Here is a 19,647-nt window from a genome sequence, read left to right as displayed (position 1 = left end):
CTCACTTGAGTGGGTAGGCCTAGTGCCTGCGACAGGAAACAGCGCAAAACGCAACGTGGACACATCCCATTTTCACAGTGAAAAATGACCCTTTGTTTGCAAAGTGCCTAGCTGTAGTTTTTAAACCCTAGCTCTGCCGGCACCTAGGGAAACCTAGCAAACCTATACATTTTTTAAAACTAGACAAACAGGGGAATCCAGGATGGGGTGACTTGACTGGCTCTCTCCAGGTTCTGTTACCCAGAATCCCTTGCAAACCTTAAATTTTCCTCACATTTCTGTGGTGGAAAGTTCTGGAATCTGCGTGGATCCACAAAATTCCACCCACCCCCCGTTCCCCAAAGTCTTCTGAGAAAAATGGTACCTTACTTGCGTGGGTGGGTCAAGTACCTGCAACAGGCAAGGGCCCAAAACCTATTGAGGCGACATCAAACTTACCTATCACAAACCAACCTGGTTTTGCAAGGGGGGTTCCATGAGTTTTTGGCCAGGGGCTCGGTGGCCATCTAGGGAAACGTACCAAACCCACATATTTCTGGAAACTAGACACCCGGGGAAGTCCAGCGAGGTATGGATTGCGTGTGTATCCCAATCATTCTCCTACCCAGAGTCCCCTGCAAATCTCACTGAAAAAAATCACCTTTTTCTCAAATATCTGTGTGGGAAAGTTCTGGAATCTGCGTGGATCCACACATTTTCTCCCACCAAGCGTTCCCCCAGGTCTCCCGATAAAAATGATACTCCACTTGCATGGGTGGGTCAAGGACCTGTGACAGGCAAGTGCCCACAACCTATTGAGGCAACATCAAAATTACCTTATCACAAACCAACCTGGTTTTGCAAGGGGGGTCCCATGAGTTTTTGGCTTGGGGCTTGGCGGCCATGTAGGGAACCCTACCAAACCCACACATTTCTGGAAACTAAACACCCCGGGGAGTCCGGCGAGGTATGGCTTGTGTGGGTCCCCCAACATTCTCTAACCCAGACTCCCCTGCAAACCTCATATTTCGCTGAAAAAAATCACTTTTTTCTCAAATTTCTGTGTGGGAAAGTTCTGCATGGATCCACAATTTTCCTACCAACCAGCGTTCCCCCGGGTCTCCCGATAAAAATGGTACTTCACTTGTGTGGGTAGGCATAGTGGCTGCAACAGGAAATAGCCTAAATCTTACTGTTGAGACCTCAAAATTACCTATAACAAAACTACCTGGGGGGGCACCTGAGGTTTTGGCTCCGGGCTTGCCGCCATCTGGGGAAACCTACCAAAACCACTCATTTCTGAAAACTAGACACCCTGGGGAGTCCAATGAGGTATGGCTTCCGTGGATCCCCCAACGTTTCCCTACCCACAATGCCCTGCAAACCTCAAATTTAGCTGAAAGACTCCCCTGGGTGTCTAGTTTTCAGAAATGCACGCGATCGTCATTTCAATAAAAATACAAAAATAGGACTGGGTTAAACTCCACAAAGCTCCCGGACCAGATGGCTATACCGCCCTCTTCTACAAGACGTTCACCCCAGACGAACAAGTTACTTACCTTCGGTAATGATATATCTGTAAGAAACATTAGTTAGTTAGATTCCTCACCTTAGAATTTCCCCAGGCGTCAGGCTGGATCCGGAAAGATTTTTCGTCAGCAATACCCCTTGCGCGTCGCTAGGCGTCGTCTGCAGCTCCATGTCCGTCGTCGTGATCGCCGGGATGACGTCGGAGTACTTAGACGCCGCCCTCGCGCGCTGATGTCAGTTCTTGTACATAGCTTTCCGCGGCAGGAACACAGAGCCATGCAAGAGAACGACACTGCCGCCAAAAATCTAGGGCCCTGAAAGGGATGACCTCAACCCTAGATATCGGTTCGCAGAACGGGGAAGATGGGTGGGGCGGTGAGGAATCTAACTAACTAATGTTTCTTACAGATATATCGTTACCGAAGGTAAGTAACTTGTTCATCTGAAAGAAACACATTAGTTAGATTCCTCACCTTAGAATAGATACCCAGGCAATACCAACCCCGGTGGTGGGTCTGCCAACCAAGATCACACCAGAAAGTCCTGGAGAACAGAACGGCCAAAGAAGCCGTCTCTCTGGACTTGGCTGTCCAGGCAATAGTGTTTGGCAAACATGTGCACGTTGCTGCCTGACAAATGTCCCGCAAGGCGACTCCCCGGCCCAGGGCAGTGGTTGCCGCTGTGGCCCGAGTGGAATGGGCCCTCAGCCCTACAGGAGGTTCCTTTTTAGCTAAGGAATAACAGGCCTTGATACACAAAGTGACCCATAGAGAGATGGTGCGCTTGTGCACCCACGTAGCCACGTAGCCAACAAAGAGTTGGTCGCCCACCCGGAACTGTTTGGTGCGGTCCAGATAGAAGGACAGCGCCCGTTTTGGGTCCAGACAGTGGAGCCTCTCTTCCTCTTTTGAGGGATGCAGAGGCGGAAAGAAGGTGGGCAGTGTAACAGACTGGCCGATCTGAAAGGCAGTTACCACCTTAGGGAGAAAGGAAGGACGAGTCCTGCTGCTGCGACAGAAGGTCCTCCTGAAGAGGCAGTCGAATCGAGGGATCGATCGATAGACTGAGTAGCTCGGGATACCAGTATCTTTGTGCCCAATCCGGAGACACAAGGATGACTTGGGCCCGGTCGCGCCTGATCTTCTTCAGCACTCTGGCCAGAAGTGGAATCGGCGGAAAGGCGTACAACAGACCGCAACTCCACTCGCGACGAAAAGCGTCTCCGAGCAAGTGCTGCCTTGGAAATTCCAACGCGCAGAACTGCTGACATTGCGTGTTCTCTTCGGTGGCAAATAGATCTAACCAAGGCTCTCCCCACTGCCGAAAGAGGCCTTGCGCCACGTCCGAGTTCAGACGCCATTCGTGATCCATCATGCACCGGCGGCTGAGTTTGTCTGCCCTGGCATTCAGAGAGCCCGGCAGGTGTTGAACCACCAGGGTGATGCCCTGATGTTCCAGCCATGTCCAGAGGCGCAGAGCCTCCTGACAAAGGGTCCACGACCCCACCCCGCCCTGTTTGTTGCAATACCACATGGCGGTGGTGTTGTCCGTGAACACCTGCACTACACTTCCCCGGACAGAGGGAAGGAATGCCTTCAGTGCAAGTCGGATCGCCCGCAGCTCCAGAAGGTTGATCTGGAGCCGGGACTCCGCCGGAGACCAGAGGCCTCTGATCTCCGCCTCTCCCATGTGGCACCCCCATCCCAGGAGGGACGCATCTGTCACCACTACGTGCTCCGGTTGGGGTAGGGAGAGGGATCTGCCACTGACCCAATCGCGGTCCGTAAGACACCACTGAAACTGTTTTGCAGTGCCCTACGAGATCAAGACATGGTCGGACAGGTTGCCCTGATGCTGGGCCCACTGAAACTTCAGGTCCCACTGCAGAGCCCGCATCCGCCACCTGGCATGATGTACCAGCAGGATGCAGGAGGCTATCAGACCCAGAAGCCGCAGCACCAACCTGACCGAAACCCGGGATAGAGGCCGAAAGATTGGAATGAGAGCCTAAATATCCCGGACCCGCTGTTCCGGAGGATAGATCCGGAACTGCGCCGAGTCCAGAACCGCTCCGATGAAGAGGAGCTTCTGGGAGGGACTCAGATGCGACTTCGGCACATTGATGGAGAACCCCAGCAAATGCAGGAGGTCGGCCATAATCTGGAGGTGGGAGACGACTGTCTGGGGCGAGCCCGCCTTCAACAACCAGTCATCGAGATAGGGGAAGACTGGAACCCCTAATCTGCACAGGTGAGCTGCGACCACCGCCATCACTTTTGTGAACACCCGAGGGGCACTGGTGAGGCCGAAGGGGAGCACGGTAAACTGAAAATGCTCGTGGCCTACCGTGAACCGCAGGTAACGCCGGTGGGCCGGCGGGACGGGGATGTGGAAATAAGCGTCCTGCAAGTCCAACGCTACCATCCAGTCTCCAGGGTCTAGGGCAGCCAGAACCTGAGCTAAGGTGAGCATCTTGAACTTCTCCTTCCGGAGGAAGGCGTTGACGCTCCTGAGGTCCAAGATAGGGCGTAGGCCCCCTTTGCCCTTCTTGGGAACCAGAAAGTAGTGGGAGTAACAACCCCGACCTACTTCTGAGCCAGGAACGCGCTCGATGGTCCCCTTGGCCAAAAGGTCGTAACTTCCTCCTGCAGAAGTTGCAAGTGATCCCCCGACATGCCGTGGTACTGCGGTGGCATGGCTGACGGGGTTGCCTCGAAGGGGAGGGATCTGCCACTTCGGACGATTTGCAGCACCCACCTGTCCGATGTGATGGTACGCCAGTGGAGCAGGTGAAAGCGAATTCTGCCTCCCACTGGCGTGGCATGTGAGGCGGATGCTGCCGGGGTAGATGTGGATGGACCGGCTCGTTGTCCCCCTGCTCCGCCTCGGCGGAATCCACGTCCACGTTGAGGCTAGTTCTGCGGCCTGTGGCTAGACGGACGTGAAGGGGCGCCCCTTCCTTGGCCACGAAAGGGGCGAAAAGCGGAAGTTTGCAGGCACGGGCCAAGAGGCCCAAGGACTTAGCCGTAGCCCTGGAGTCCTTAAAGCGCTCTAGCGCACTATCTGCTTTGTCGCCAAAAAGGCGACTGCCATCGAAGGGCATTTCTATGAGGGTGCTCTGGACATCCCCGGAGAAACTCGTAGACCTCAGCGAGACGTGGTGACGAATCGCCACCATGGTCGCCATTGCCCTGCCTAGCGAGTCCGTTGTGTCCAGTCCACATCGGATTGCATGCCGTGCCGCATCCCGCCCCTTGGCAAGAGCCTGGGCGAGCCGTGTCCGGGCCTCCTCGGGACACTGGGGCAGCACGTCCTCCACCGTATCCCACAGGGAGTGGGAGTAACGGTCCAAAAGGCACGCGGTGTTGATAGACCGCAACACCAAACTGTTCCAACCTTTTGGATTCCTGATCCGGGGGAGCGGACGGGAAGGAGGTCTGGGAGGTAGAGGCCTGGATAACCAGGCTCTCGGGCGTGGGGTGCACCGACAGAAAACTCGGGTCGCCCGGTGCAGGGCGGTGGCGCCGGGCCACGTTCCGGTCCACAGGAGGAACTGTGGAGGGCTTGGACCAGGTTCCCTTCAGAACGTCAGTCGGTGCTTCATTGAACTGTAGCAGAGGCCCCAAGGAGCTTGCTGGCGGTTGAAGCACTTCAGTGAGGAGATTAGTCCTCACGGCCACAGCAGGCAGCTCCAGCCGCTTTGCGCAGCACCACAGAAAACGTAGCACCTTCCTCCGTAGCCACGGATGGAGGAGAGATGAAGCCAGTGTCAGGGGAGGTATCAAGACCACTGGCATCCGCCAGTTCGTCTGCCCAGTCCTGAGATAACTGGCACTACCGTGCCAGAGGGTCCTCAGACCCCTCCCAGTCGTCTCTGTCATCCGACTCCTGGTATACAGGTGGAATGATCAGAGCAGGGCGGAAGATGAACCGGTCATCCATCGGCGTCGGATCCGGCGCCGGGCAGCGCCGCCGGGCCCGGACCGGGACTAAACCGGGGAACGGCGTTGTCCGAAGGCGGCGCTGGGGGCAGCAACGGAGGTGTCGGCGCCGGCAGAGGGGTCGTAAGGTCGACCGGCGCCGACTGGGATCCAGGCCTGGATCCCGTGGGGGCCTGCGGCGTCAGGACCGGAATCGACGACGGCTCGCTAGGCCTCCCAGTCGAGCCTGCGGGACCCAAAGGCGCACCCGGCAGGCGTCGACGGCGGAGCCAGGCTCCTCATGGCCACGAGGAAGTCCCTGATCTCTGCCGGAGTCGCGTCAGACCCAGGGACCGGAGGATATGGGGTCGGACGGGACTCCTGCGGCTCCGACGGAGCCGCACGGTTGGTGCCACCCGAACCCTCAGCCAAGTCGCGTGACGGGCGAGGGGTGCCAGAAGAGTGATGGCGTCTCTTCGACTTCTTGCTGTGCTTCGACTTACCGGAATGCGAAGACTTCGACCCCGACGCGCAGTGATGACTGCGGCTCCGCGACCGGTCCCTCGACCTCCTCCTCGACCAGGACCTTGAGCGGCGCGGAGCCGACTGCTGGATCTCGAGCAGCTTGCGGGACCGCTGCCTTCTAGCCTTCGAGGTCAAGGCCCGGCAGTCGAGGCACGACACGGCATCCTGGCCGGCCCCAAGGCAATAGAGACACCGGAGGTGGTGATCCGTGACCGACATCAGTCGGAGACAGGCGTCACAAGGTTTGAAGCCAGGCATCCCTACCAGCACCAGAGTCGAGGTCGACTGGAAATGGAACCAAAAGAGTAAAAAAAAAGTTTTGTCTAAAAGTGACTAAAAGGGTATGCTCTTCTCGGATTGGCGCTTACTGGCGTGGAAAAAAGAAGAACTGACGTCAGTGCGTGAGGGCGGCGTCTAAGTACTCCGACGACGTCATCCCGGCGATCACGACGACGGACGCGGAGCCACAGACGACGCCTAGCCTAGGGTATTGCTGACAAAAATTCTTTCCGGATCCAGCCTGACGCCTGGGGATATTCTAAGGTGAGGAATCTAACTAACGTGTTTCTTTCAGATATTAGCTCTCATCTTGCCTGTCTTTTTAACAAAATGGCAGAGGAAGGTGAGACCTCCGGCACCATGTCCGAAGCCGTGATCTCGGTGATACCTAAGCCGGGGAAAGACCCCCAGCGCTGTGCTTCATATAGACCGATTGCTCTACTGAACCTGGACGCAAAATTCTACTCCTCAATTATACCCAGACGACTAAATGAGCTCATGCCCGACCTCATCCATCCTGACCAGTCGCGATTTATCAAAGGACGCCAAACACACGATAACAACCGCCAAATCATACACCTGATAGAGAAGGCCAACAGACGCCAAATCCCTGCGGTTTTAGTAGGACTGGACGCTGAGAAAGCCTTTGACAGGGTTGATTGGGGTTTTTTATTTCACACTCTTACAGCATTTGGTTTTTCGCCTAAATTTCTTAACATGATTAGGGCTAACTATCTCCTCCCCCGCTCCAAAGTAGTGGTCAACGGGGTACAATCATCTCCCTTCGTCCACTCTAGAGGCACACGTCAGGGGTGTCCCCTCTCACCCTTACTTTTGCCCTCAGCATAGAACTGTTAGCATTAGCGATTAAGGTTAATCCTGGAATCCAGGGATTACCATTCACCGGGGAGTCACATAAACTATCCTTGTTCGCGGACGATGTCCTTATGTCCCTCTCTGAGCCCGCTACGTCCCTCCCACACCTGTAGTCTGAACTGAAACGCTCTGATGTTGTTGCAGGGTTCAAAATAAATTTAGACAAATCATACATACTCAACCTCACCCTCCCGCCAGCTGAAGTTCATAGGCTTCAATCTCTTACCCCTCTACCTTGGGCTACTTCTTCTATTCAATATCTGGGGGTCCAACTAACGCCAAAACTAGAGGGGCTTTACGCTGCCAACTCCCCCCCCCCATACTTACACGCATTCAAGCAGAACTCACAAAATGGAAACCTCTCTTTCTATCATGGTTAGACCGAATACACGCCGTGAAAATGACACTCCTTCCTAAGCTCCTCCCTTTATTTCAGGCCCTGCCTATAGCGATGGAGGGTGACTTCTGCCGGAGAGTGAAATCCTTTATATTATGCTTTATTTGGCAAAGGGGACGCGCTCGCTTCTCCTATTCTCTACTGCGCCGCTCTCGCAAAGACGGGGGGGCTGGACTCCCGGACATTCACTTATATTACAAAGCAGCACAGCTGAGAGCTCTGGTGGAATGGTCAAAACAGGACTCCGATAAACATTGGCTACACATGGATCGCAGCGTGACGGGGAGGACTATTTGAGATCTAGTTTGGCGCCCTAGAAAGGACAGACCTAAAAATACATGCATTAGTACTCCGACACACACCACCTTAAGAGTATGGGACTTAGTTTTGGGTGATGCTAGGTGGACTACGTTCCCCTCTCCATTTACTCCGCTCCATTTCAACCCATCATTCCCTCCGGCCCTTCATGAGGGACCTTTTGATGCCTGGAGAAGGGGAGGTTGCCTAGCCTTGACACATTTATTCCACAACTTTGACCCCCTCACTTTTGACAGTTGAAACGGGACTATGAAGTAGGGCACACAGAGCGGTACCACTATACACAACTGATGCATTGGGCCCTTATTCCTCAGGTAAGGGAGGCAGCCACCCGACCCCTTATAAAATTCGAGGCTTTCCTCACCAAAGCTACTTCTATGAAAGGGGTGATTTCATTCATATATAGCTTTCTGCTCAACACCACACTTTCCCCGCGCCCACGATATATGCACATGTGGGAAGATTTGACACATCGTCCTATTTCAGACGAGGAAAGGTCACATTTATGTTCTGACATTACGCGATTCAATCACTCCTCAGAGCTTAGGGAGGCTCACCTGAAGACCATGATGGATTGGTACCTGCACCCAGCCAAAGTTAGACAGATCTTCCCCACCACCTCCGATAGATGCTGGAGAGGGTGCAGATTTCTTGGGGACTTTCAACACATATGGTGGGACTGCCCGACTATCCGCCCCTTCTGGGAAGAAATTCTGGCACATATAAAAGATATGTTGGAATACCCCATCCCTACTACCATGGCGAATGTTGTTTTGGGGTTCCGCGATGCCTCCCTGGAACACCAAACCCAAGCTGATAAAATGATTATGTGGCTTTGTATTGGAGCAGCCAAGATTACTCTAGCAGCCGCCTGGAAGAAGAGGGAGGCGCCGGTTATTTCCGTCTGGCACTCCTGCCTTTGGCACCTGCTCAGTCTAGAACGCATGTCTGACATCTTCAGGGACAACTACGAGAATTTTGAATTTAAATGGGGCCCCCTAGTTACCTTCCTTTCTCGAGGCCATCCATCAGCTGTCTGCCCCTCTACCATCAGAGGCCTGCATCTCTTTCAATTATGATTCGAACTCTAGTGTCATACGCTTCCGTCACTATACAAATGTAGCTGTCACCACAAGGAGGGTGGGGGGTGGGCACAGGGTCGGGTTTATTTTCTTCTTTCTTTATATTTAAGTTATCCCATGTTTAGGGTTTGTTTGTATATGACTTATGTTCACTTTGTATAACACCTTCCAGTTGGGAGGCCTGGGGAGGTTACCGCCGCAGGAAGAAGAAATAATACCGGTCAAACTGATTGCTCATATTTTGTGCTCGATTGACTTTATGCCATACTCCATTACTGTCAGAAACTGTATTTTTCATTCGAGCTACCCACTGGGAAAGGAGTTTGATTTACGTTGAGCACTGCAACTTGAACAGCAATCATAATTCTGTTGAATTATTCTGCTACCCTGCGTGGGATGCTGTGGTGGTTTTCTCTCACATTGTATGCTGAAACCTTAATAAAAATATCTTTGAAAAAAAAGAAAATAGGCCTGGGGAGGTTGGGGAAGCTCTTCCCCACCTCCCCAGGCACAAAACATGGGAAAACCCTCTGCTGTCTGCAGCAGAGGGATTTCCTGAGCATGTGCTCATGACAGAATGGTTCCTTCATGAGCACACTAGAACTTATGCTCATGATGGAAACATTCCGTCATGAGCATAGAAGGGGTTAAGAATAGTAAGAACTTCCACCAAGTATTCAGAAAGATGTGTGCATTCCTAAACTATGAGGAACATCTACACCCTCATAGCAGGACATGTAGCTTGGGCCAGTGGGAAAAATGTATTTATCTTACCAGGCATGAGATACACTCTGTGGATGAAGTAGAATTTGATCATTTTTAACCTAGCATTACTAGAGACCCTTTAGGACCGGGCCCAGCCCTTTTACCCAATCCTCCTTCGCAATGGGTACTCCCACATCTTCAGCAAATTTGCCTTTAAGGGAGTAGTTATATCTTCTCTTAAAGCTCAACAAAGTCTTGCGACGGCCACTTACTTCCTCGTGGTGGAAACAGCCATGTCTCCTCCACAAGGTGATGCAAAGCAGTATGAGCTTGATGTCCTAAAGCCCCATACAGGGCATCATTAAAAAAAGTCAACAGTTATAATAAAAACCAGGCGCAGATTTGCAAATTCAACACGGAAAAGCTGAACCAAGTATTTAGAGAAAGAATTGTTTTAAAATAAGTAGAAGCCACAAGACTAAAGCAAAAAGGTCCTTGGCCTCGATGCCAGCTGAAAATGCCCCACCACACTCTTAGAAATATCTGCCGTATTCGTATTCAAAAACACACAGCCCGTCATTTTATTACTCATGAACAAATCCATGGACACATTTTCACAACTGTGTTATTAGAATCTGAAATAAATCCCCTGCAAGTGAGCTTTGCACAATCCATTCTGGAGTTCAGAAAAGTGCTGCAGAAGAAGAGCACCTTATCTACCTTCAATGAGAAAGCTTAAACCGTCCAGATGCCACTGGTGTCCCATTAAATTTACATGATCTCAAATCATCTCCCAAGCCCCATCAATGGAAGATGCTCGGTTTCTCCCCTTACCACGTTCTGCTATTTTTATCTCAGTGGCAATAACTACATACGTACATTGCTTTATGAAGATGACAAGCTTTGCAACATGTTTATGGACCATTGCTGTCATACACGGGCCTTCATGCTTTTTTGAAGTTCAGATTAGGTACATGTAATTAATTTCATGCTTTGTCAAAGATAAAACCATTTTTCTATATTTATATTTTTGCCATAATTGTTGTTTGAATAATTCCCTTCACAATGCCATTTCACAGAAAACTGATCCACTAACTGCAATAGATAAATATATAGTTTAATTGTGTCTCCTTTTTAAGTTTCACCTAAGACAGTGCATATGCAATGTAGGCGAAACCTTTTGTTAAAACTAAAAGGTTATATTTGGCTTAGAGCATGCGCATTACTTACCAATACATATCATTGGTTGGATTCCACTTCACTCTTGTTTCCTTGCTTTTAATTGGTCACTTCCCCTGCTTCCTGCTTCCTCCCGACTGCCCACCTTCTTGCGGGGCTGCTGTACGTGTCGTGGAGCATAGATCTGAAAGCCCCCTGCGAAGCCTACCTACTCCTACAGAATCAGCATCATCTTGTATGCCGACGACACACAACTCAACCTTTCCCTCTCAGAAGACCCCATAAACACAAAAAAACAACTTCACATGCTGCATGACAGAAATCGCCAATTGGATGAGAACTACCCGCCTGTAACTCAACAATGAGAAAACGAAAGTCCTGATTTTCCCACCAAACTGGAACCCACCCTTGCACTCACTGACCAAGCATGAAACCTCGGACACAGAACTTTACATGAGACCCCAAATCAATGCCATCACATCCTCCTGCTTCAACATCCTCAACATGCTCAGGAAAATCTTAAAGTGGCCACCTCTGAACACCAGGAAGAACGCCACCCAGGCATTGATCACAAGCAGGTTACATTGACTCTAGCACAGCTTCCTGTTTGCAGCCAGTGGCTTTGCACTGGCTATAAGCTCCTCCAGGTAATATATTTTTTATTTGTTTACTTTTTGCGATGCACTCTTCAAGAATGCATGGTACTATCTAGCTCCCCCATCCTGCTACTGTTGTCTGTTGTTGCTTCAACCTACCCACAGCTCTCTTGTGTTGCCCCTCCCATGCCCTTCTTCCGCTGTCCGTTGCTGCTCTCTCCCTCCTCCACACACCTTTCTGGAGTTGCTTAAATGTTCATTGTTTCTGTTTCCTACCTACTCCCCCACAATTCCTTCTTGTTGCTTGCCTGCCTCGAGCTTTGACACATTGCACAGAAATGCAGGCTGCTGTGCTGCAGGACTTAAAGAAAAAAAGCGCTATAACATGGTCAACGCTTCCCACGTCAAAGCATTTTTTCTTTTACTTTAAGCCATGTTGCACAGCTGTCCGCACCGCTCTGCAACAAGTTTAAAAAATAAAACATTGACAAAGTCAATTGCTCTCACATGGATGAAACTATTGGATTTGCCAGTGCTTGTTGGATAAAGTAATGTTCTGGTTTTTTTCTCGACTTCTAGTGATTCAGGGTGTCTCTCACAATCCAATTCAATGACAAGTATTCTAGGCATCTGTCTTTGGGACAAGCAGACAGATCTTGATATTGGATTTGGGAGCCATTTACTCTAAGTAGAATTAAGTATTATAGACCTTTGCCGAGTCAAGTAGGGATGATTAAAAGCTTTAATGTGGCTCGGGCCTATAACAAAGGAGAAGCCATTTAGCAATTGTTCTAGTCCGGGGTAGAAGAGCTCTAATACTGTAGGAACATTCTATCCACTGGGGTTAAAATTTTCTGAATAAAAAGACGGAGAAACAGAAAGACAAACATTGGAATGTTGAATCAGAAGCGCTGAACCAGCCATTAACCCCTTTGCAAGCAGGCTTCCCCACCTCCCCCGTGCCAAGCCCTTTTTTTTTAAGCTATTTGGGGTTCGCGCTTAGGCCCTCAGACATTTTGTCCACATAAGGTATCCCCATCAAATTTGCATCCTTTTCTTCCAACATCCTGAAGATTCTAAAAGTATGCTAGGTTTGTCACTATTAGAGCTACCTTTGGAGTTTTTTGGCAAAAATGGGAAGAAAGTGCATCAGAAGAAAGTGTCTGTTTTTTTCCCTGCAAATGTTATCAACAAAGAGTTTGTGGTGCTAAAATCACCATGTTCCCAGCTTTCAGGAACAGGCGGACCTTTGTCAGAAAACCAACAGTTTATCCATAGTTTTGGCATTTTACTGCAACATAGCCTATTTTTCCTACCTCCTTCCAGCCAGTGGTAAAAATTGGTGTAAATAATTAATCCTGGATACGTTTCTGAAAAGTAGACAGAATTCTGAATTAAGCAAAGGGCCATTTCTGTAGATCCTTCAAGATTTTCATATGGAAAACAACGGTTGAAATAAAAAAAAATACTGAAATCGAGTTGAAAAAAAAGTCATTTGTGCCTACATTTTCACCTGTAACTTCTTCTAACTAAGCTAGATTTTTTTAGAACAATATACTGTTAGATCCATGGGACCCTTCTGGTTGCGGGATATATAGGGCTTGTAGGTTCACCAAGAACCCGAGGTACCCAGAGCCATTAACTGAGCTGCACCTTGCAATGGTTTGTCATTGTGTACCAGGTATACAGAAATTAATCTGGTACAATATTAAGACTGTTAGGTATTGAGGAAACATATGTACTTCCGAAATGGGAACAAGATATGGAGTTTGAAAGCAATGGTTATTTACACATCTTTGAACTCGTGGCTAACCATACTAGCATATTAATTAGAGGGCATTTTTCAAAATGTCTTCTTTTTTAGACACTCTTTTACATTTGGAAGGTAGAAATGCATAGAAAGACAAAGGGTAATAACACTGTTACTACTATTCTGTGTTCCCCAAGGTCTTCCGATAAAAACAGTACCTCACTTGTGTGGGTAGGCCTAGTGCCTGCGACAGGAAATGGGTCAACGTGAACCCATCACATTTTTTCCACAGAAAACGTACCCTTTTTTTGCAATGTGCCTAGCTGTGCATTTTTGGCCCTACCTCAGCCGGCACCTAGGGAAACCTAGCAAACTTGTAAATGTTTCAAAACTAGACACCCAGGGGAATCCAGGATGGGGTGACTCGTGTGACTCTCACCAGGTTCTGTTACCCAGAATCCCTTGCTAACCTTACACTTTGTAAAAAATTTTAAAAAAATCAGCGCATTTCTGGGATGGAAAGTTCTGGAATCGGTAGGGAGCCACTAAGTTTCAACCTGCCAGCATTTCCCCAAGTCTTCTGATAAAAATGGTACCTCACTTGTCTGGGTAGGCCTAATGCCCATGACAGGAAAAAGCCAAAAACGCAATGTGGACGAGCTTAGCTCAGCTTGCAGCTAGGGAAACCTAATAAACCTGTACATTTTTTAAAACTAGACACCCAGGGAGTCCAAAATGGGGTGACTTGTGTGGCTCTCCACAGGTTCTTTTACCCAAAATCCCTTGCAAACCTCAAATTGTGTGAGAAAAAAAAAATGTCCTCACATTTCTATGATGGAAAGTTCTGGAATCCGTGAGGACCCACTAACTTCCACCCACCCAGCATTCACCCAAGTCTTCCTATAAAAATAGTACCTTTGTGTGGGTAGGCCTAGTGCACGTGACAGGAAATGGCCCAAAAGGTACTGTGGAGACTTGAAAATTATTGATTACAAAAAGACCTAGTTTTGCAAGGAGTCACCTGCGTCCTCATCAGCCAGGCTAGCTTGAATCCAGTAGAAAAGTGAGCAAGGAACCCACGTCTGGCCATACCCTGCCAACTTAGGGCGAACAAAGCAAACACAATAAGATGATGGACCGAGTGCTGAAACTTATCTGACATTTACCCCCAGTCTCTATTAGATCTGGGTTGAATCCATCATAGTTCTTTTTCTCACTGAGCCACCCCAGTTCAGACCCAGCAATATGCAAATCTGTCTTAACCATATTCCTCATGAGAATAGTTCAGCCCGAACTGCCAAGCCAGGTCTTTCCTGGACTGGAAACAAGCATCCTCGGACCGGTTTTGGAGTAACACCTCTCATCAGCCAGGATAGCTTGAATCCAGTGGCAAAGTGAGCAAGGGACCCACGTCTTGGCATACACTACCAACTTAGGGTGAACATAGGTAAGACAATAAGATGATGGAACGAGTGCTGAAACTTTTCAGACATTCACCCCCAGTCACTATTAGATCTGGGTTGAATTGATCATCGTTCTTTTGCTCACTTCGCCCCCCCCCCCCTCCCCCCCTCCCCAGTTCAGACCGATCTATATGCAAATCAGTCTTGACTCTGTTCTTCCAAGGAACAGTCCAGCCCGAACTGCCAAGCCAGGTCTTCCCTGGACTGGAAACAAGCATCTTGGGACTAGTCTCGGGTTAGCATCCCTCATCTGCCAGGCAAGCTAGAATCCAGTAGCAAAGTGAGTAAGGGACCCACATTTAAGTATAGCCTGCTAACTTACGGCGAACAAAGCAAACCCACTAAGTTGATGGACCAAGCGCTGACACTTATCTGACATTCACCCCCAGTCTCTATTAGATCTGGGTTTAATCCATCATCGTTCTTTTACTCACTTCGCCACCCCAGTTCAGACCCAGCCATATGCAAATCAGTCTTGACCCTATTCCTCATGAGAATAGTCCAGCACGAACACCCAAGTCAGGTCTTTCGTGGACTGAAAAACAAGGATCCTAGGACTGGCTTTGGAGTAACACCCCTCATCAGCCAGGCTAGCTTGAATCCAGTGGAAAAGTGAGCAGGGGACCCACGTCTGGGAATACCCTGCCAACTTAGGACAAACAAAGCAAACACAATAAGATGATGGCTCGAGCGCTGAAACTTTTCAGACGTTCACCCCCAGTCACTATTAGGACTGGGTTGAATCGATCATCAATCCTTTGCACACTTCGCCATCCCAGTTAAGACCCAGCCATATGCAAATCAGTCTTGACCCTATTCTTTATGGGAATAGTCCAGCTCAAACTGCCGAACCAGGTCTTCCCTGGACTGGAAACAAGCATCCTGGGACCAGTTATGGGTTAACACCCCCCATCAGCCAGGTAAACTTGAATCCAGTGGCAAAGTCAGGAGCAAGTGAGCAACAGACCCATGTCTGAGCACTGCCTGCCAACTTAGGGTGAACAAAGGAAACACAATAAGATGATGGGCCGAGCGCTGAAACTTTTCAGACACTCACCCCCAATCACTATAAGGTCTAGGTTGAATCAATCACCGTTCCTTTGCTCACGTCGCCACCCCAGTTCAGGCCCAGCCATATGCAAATCAGTCTTGACCCTATTCTTTATGGGAATAGTCCAGCTCAAACTGCCAAGCCAGGTCTTCCCTGGACTGCAAACAAGCATCCTGCGACCGGTTTCAGGGTAACGCCCCTCATAAGCCAGGCTAGCTTGAATTCAGTGGCACAGTGAGCAAGGGACCCACTTCTGGGCATAACCTGCCAACTTAGGGGGAACAAAGCAAACATAATAAGATGATGGACCGAACGTTGAAACTTTTCAGACATTCATCACCAGTCTTCCCTGGACCGGAAACAAGCATCCTGGGACCGGTTTGGGGGTGGCATTCCGTCATTAGCTAGGCAAGCTAGAATCCAGTGGCAAAGTGAACAAGGGAGCCACATCTGGGCACGCCCTGACAACTTCGGGAGAACAAAGCAAACACCCAAGGATGATGGACAGAGAATTGACATTTTTTTCTGTAGTGAGATCACTGCACGGCACACATTTCCCACCACCCAGCTTTCCCCTCAGTCTCCCGATAAAAATGATACCTCACTTTTGTGGGTTCCCACAGCAAAGTCAGCCTAAAAACTTACGAAAAAAACCTGCCATTCTGCACCCACTTTGTTTCCTACTCAGTGTTTCATTTGATAAGTTTTGAAGTTATCTGCTCGAAGCACCCACACAAGTGAGGTATCATTTTTATCAGGAGACCGAGGGTAATGCTGGGTGGTAGGAAATTTGTGCTGGAGCAGTGAACCCACAACTTTTCACACAAAGATAACCCACGAGCACTGGAGCAGTTAAATTGAAACAAGACATTCGGCTCATTTCAGTTTCACTTTCAATGTAATGAAGTCCGCGTTCATAACCTCCTGAGGCTATAAATATTAAAAGTAAATCCCTCTGCTATTTACAGCAGAGGGAGTTTGCAGTGCTGTGCCGAGGACATAATAGTTACATCCTTGGCACACCAGCGCCACAGGCAAGGACGTAACCGTTATGTCCTCAGCACCGAATGTTTTAATGGCCCTGAGCAACTTTATGTTGTTTAGCAGATGGCTCAACGTTCCAATGTTATAAAGTGTAGCATCATGAAATGCCTGTGAATAAGGGTACCATTTTGCAATCATAGACAGAAATTACTCGACATAACCATCAGACAGAATTGAATGGGTTACTGCGTGGAACACAGTACAAGTTAGTGCCACTGAAAAGTGAGGACTGCGTTGTGCTTGCTGTGGGACAACACTCAGGCGGCACCTAACTAATATGGAGCATGTTGTGCTCGCTGTGGGACAAGACTCAGGTAGCCCCTCACTGATGAGGACCACGTTGTGCTCTCTGTGGGACAAGCCTCAGGCTGCACCTCACTGATTAGGACCATGTTGTGCTCCCTGTAGGACAAGACTCAGGTGGCACCCCACTAATGAGGGGCACGTTGTGCTCACTGTGGGACAAGACTCAGGCGTCGCCCCACTGATGAGGTCCAATCAGCCTGAAAGTGGTCTAAGCAACTTGTTTTCTCAGCTACAGGGGAACTAGCCAGGGAGTTCATTAAGTCCAAAGGAAAGATACATTATAATGTGACCCAAGAAGACACCAGTGGCTTTACAAGCATTTCAAACATCAACTTTGTGTTTCAGAATAATGTATCTTACTCTAATGTACTACTAAAGTGACATTACTTTTCTATTCGATTTCATGTGGTACAGATCTTTCTGAAGAGGATTGGTTTATTAAAAAAGTACAAATAAAAAATCAATCCTAGTTCAAATAAACTGCAGCTAAAGACCACAATGTGGCAACATTGCAAACTGAGGCATAGCCCACATTGGTGAAACTGTACTATTTGCAACCATTTATTTTTCTCAAACAGCAAACATTGTGCATGTTTGAAACTGAAAACAAACTGTAACATCATCGTAGTTTGACGGCCAGCTCTGAATTTCCACCCTTTGAGACGGTTGTGCAGACTTATTGCTAAGAGTGCGCAATGGTGTTCACTTTTCACACAGTGCAAGTAGACCTTTGGTGCATGACTTCTTTTCAGGTTTGTTTCACAACCACAGGTCCAAGTTTACCGGGTGCATGCGTGTCTACATTCCAACTGACGTATTGTTCCAAAGTTCCACAAGAGTAAATATGGAGGATGTAGCAGTGGCCCTGGTAAGTTGGACCTCTTTCAATGATAAAATCTGCCATGAAGCTGGTTTTAAGTCTTTTCTGAAAAATCTGAAGACATGGCTTTTCCAGCCTATTAACCTTAGCCATTCCTTCCTGACTCAAAATCCACCTTAATTTGGATATCTTAGTAAGAGAGACAAGAATTAAGAAACTGTTCAGGAACGTGCGCTACACCAAAATAATTAACATAACGGGCTAAATCAGAACAGGGATTTTCTTGGTATTCTTGGATATGTAGTCCTAGATTTACAGTTGTATAAACAACACTGCAAGTTCCAGAATAGAAAAAAAAACTGGATGGGGGAAGTTTGTTCCTAGTGCCTAAGAAACCTGGCAAGGCTGCACTGACACTCAACCTGGTTGAGATCCTCTGCTGTGATTTTTGGCACTATTAAGAAAGCTATTAGCTTTTATCCCTTGATCAAATGTCACCTGCCTCATTCCTAAGCTATACTTTTACCAGTCCTTGTTTTCAGATGTGTTCAGGGCCATTGGTTCAAGTCAGATGAATCATACCTACAACTACCAGATAGGGCTGCCACAAGGGCAGTAGTTTACTGGTGTGGCTGGTATTTTCATGCCAGGATGGGTAAAAAAAGAAAATCAGGAAAATCAATAATATTCATTCCTTTTAACCCTTGAAATCAAAGGAACAAATGTACGATGAAAACATAGTAAAGGAATGTTAAAGTTGTCTATACTATTACCAAATGGTTTTCAAAGCAAAAGAAGCAGTTCGCTGTGTGAAAAAAGAACACAATGGATTTTACATAACTTGTTATTCCAGTACCTGCTCTAGGCCATCCAAAAACCAACAAAACTCAAAAACGGGCAGCATGTTTGCCCGAGAAAGGTAACTGCTCTCAGAGGAACATTGGAATGTCATTCGAAAGCCTGGCACCAGAGTTTGTATTCGCTGGTAACTGGTAGCATAGACAACTGTCCATCAGAACTTAACAGGTCACTCTACAAGCACACACAAGACCTCACAAGACACTTATTTGAAGAGGAATGGACTGAGTAGCTGAGCACTTTTTGTTGTTTTATTCCATAACACTCACATGTTTACCTGCTGAAAACTAGCACAAAACAAGATAGCTGCTCTAGGCACGTTTTCCTTTACCAGATGCCTCTACAGAAAGACGGCAACGCCACGCTGGGCTTGGTCGAATTCCAGAATCTGTGGAAGAAGGTGCAGCGTTGGAAGGTGAGTCGTCTGGCACCAGTAATCATGCTTACACTTGCCTGCAAAATAATACTCAATAACTGGAAGAATTCAAAGGAAGTTTCTTTCAGGAAATGGCAGGAAGGGTTGTCCTTTCTCAGAGGGGCGGATAAAATCTCACTACACTCTTCGCCCTACCGTTCTTCACATAGCAAGCTATGGAAATCCTTTGACGCCTTTTCTTTAAATATGACCGTCCCTGAACCAGATGACCTCACAGGAGTCTCATGCATACATACATGCATGCATAGAGATTCCGAAGGCTGCAGAGGGGCCCAGCTCATGCCTGGGCACCCTCTCACATATAACCAAGCACTCTGCCTTTAGGATTGTTAAGGCCTCCCATAGGAATGACTGATAGGTTTGTATGTGCAGTGATTGGTGAGGTATAGTGGAACCTATACCTCAGTAAGGGGTACATGCATCACCTTACCCAGGCTGCAGTAGCAGACCTGTGGTGTCATTTTGGGTGGCTTTCCAGGGGTGGCATAATACATGCTTCAGCCCCTGGTAGGCCTCTGGGGTACCTATGCCCT

At 48.5% G+C, this 19,647-nt stretch overlaps 1 protein-coding gene across 2 annotated transcripts in view; it reads left to right on the top strand.

Moving 5' to 3' along the window:
* LOC146813822 (calpain-1 catalytic subunit-like) overlaps positions 1-19,647 on the top strand; it is a 652,425-nt gene that overhangs the window by 566,127 nt on the left and 66,651 nt on the right. For both annotated transcript variants that reach the window (XM_085610279.1, XM_085610278.1), the window contains one exon: positions 19,025-19,093. In XM_085610279.1, the coding sequence (XP_085466405.1) occupies positions 19,025-19,093 (69 nt within the window). The remainder of the gene's footprint in view (positions 1-19,024; positions 19,094-19,647) is intronic.

The sequence above is a fragment of the Triturus cristatus genome, chromosome 6 (genome assembly GCF_964204655.1).
Source record: "Triturus cristatus chromosome 6, aTriCri1.1, whole genome shotgun sequence".
NCBI lineage: Eukaryota > Metazoa > Chordata > Amphibia > Caudata > Salamandridae > Triturus > Triturus cristatus.
The sequence above is the reverse complement of the archived record's forward strand: the minus strand, read 5'-3'. Positions and strand labels throughout refer to the sequence as shown.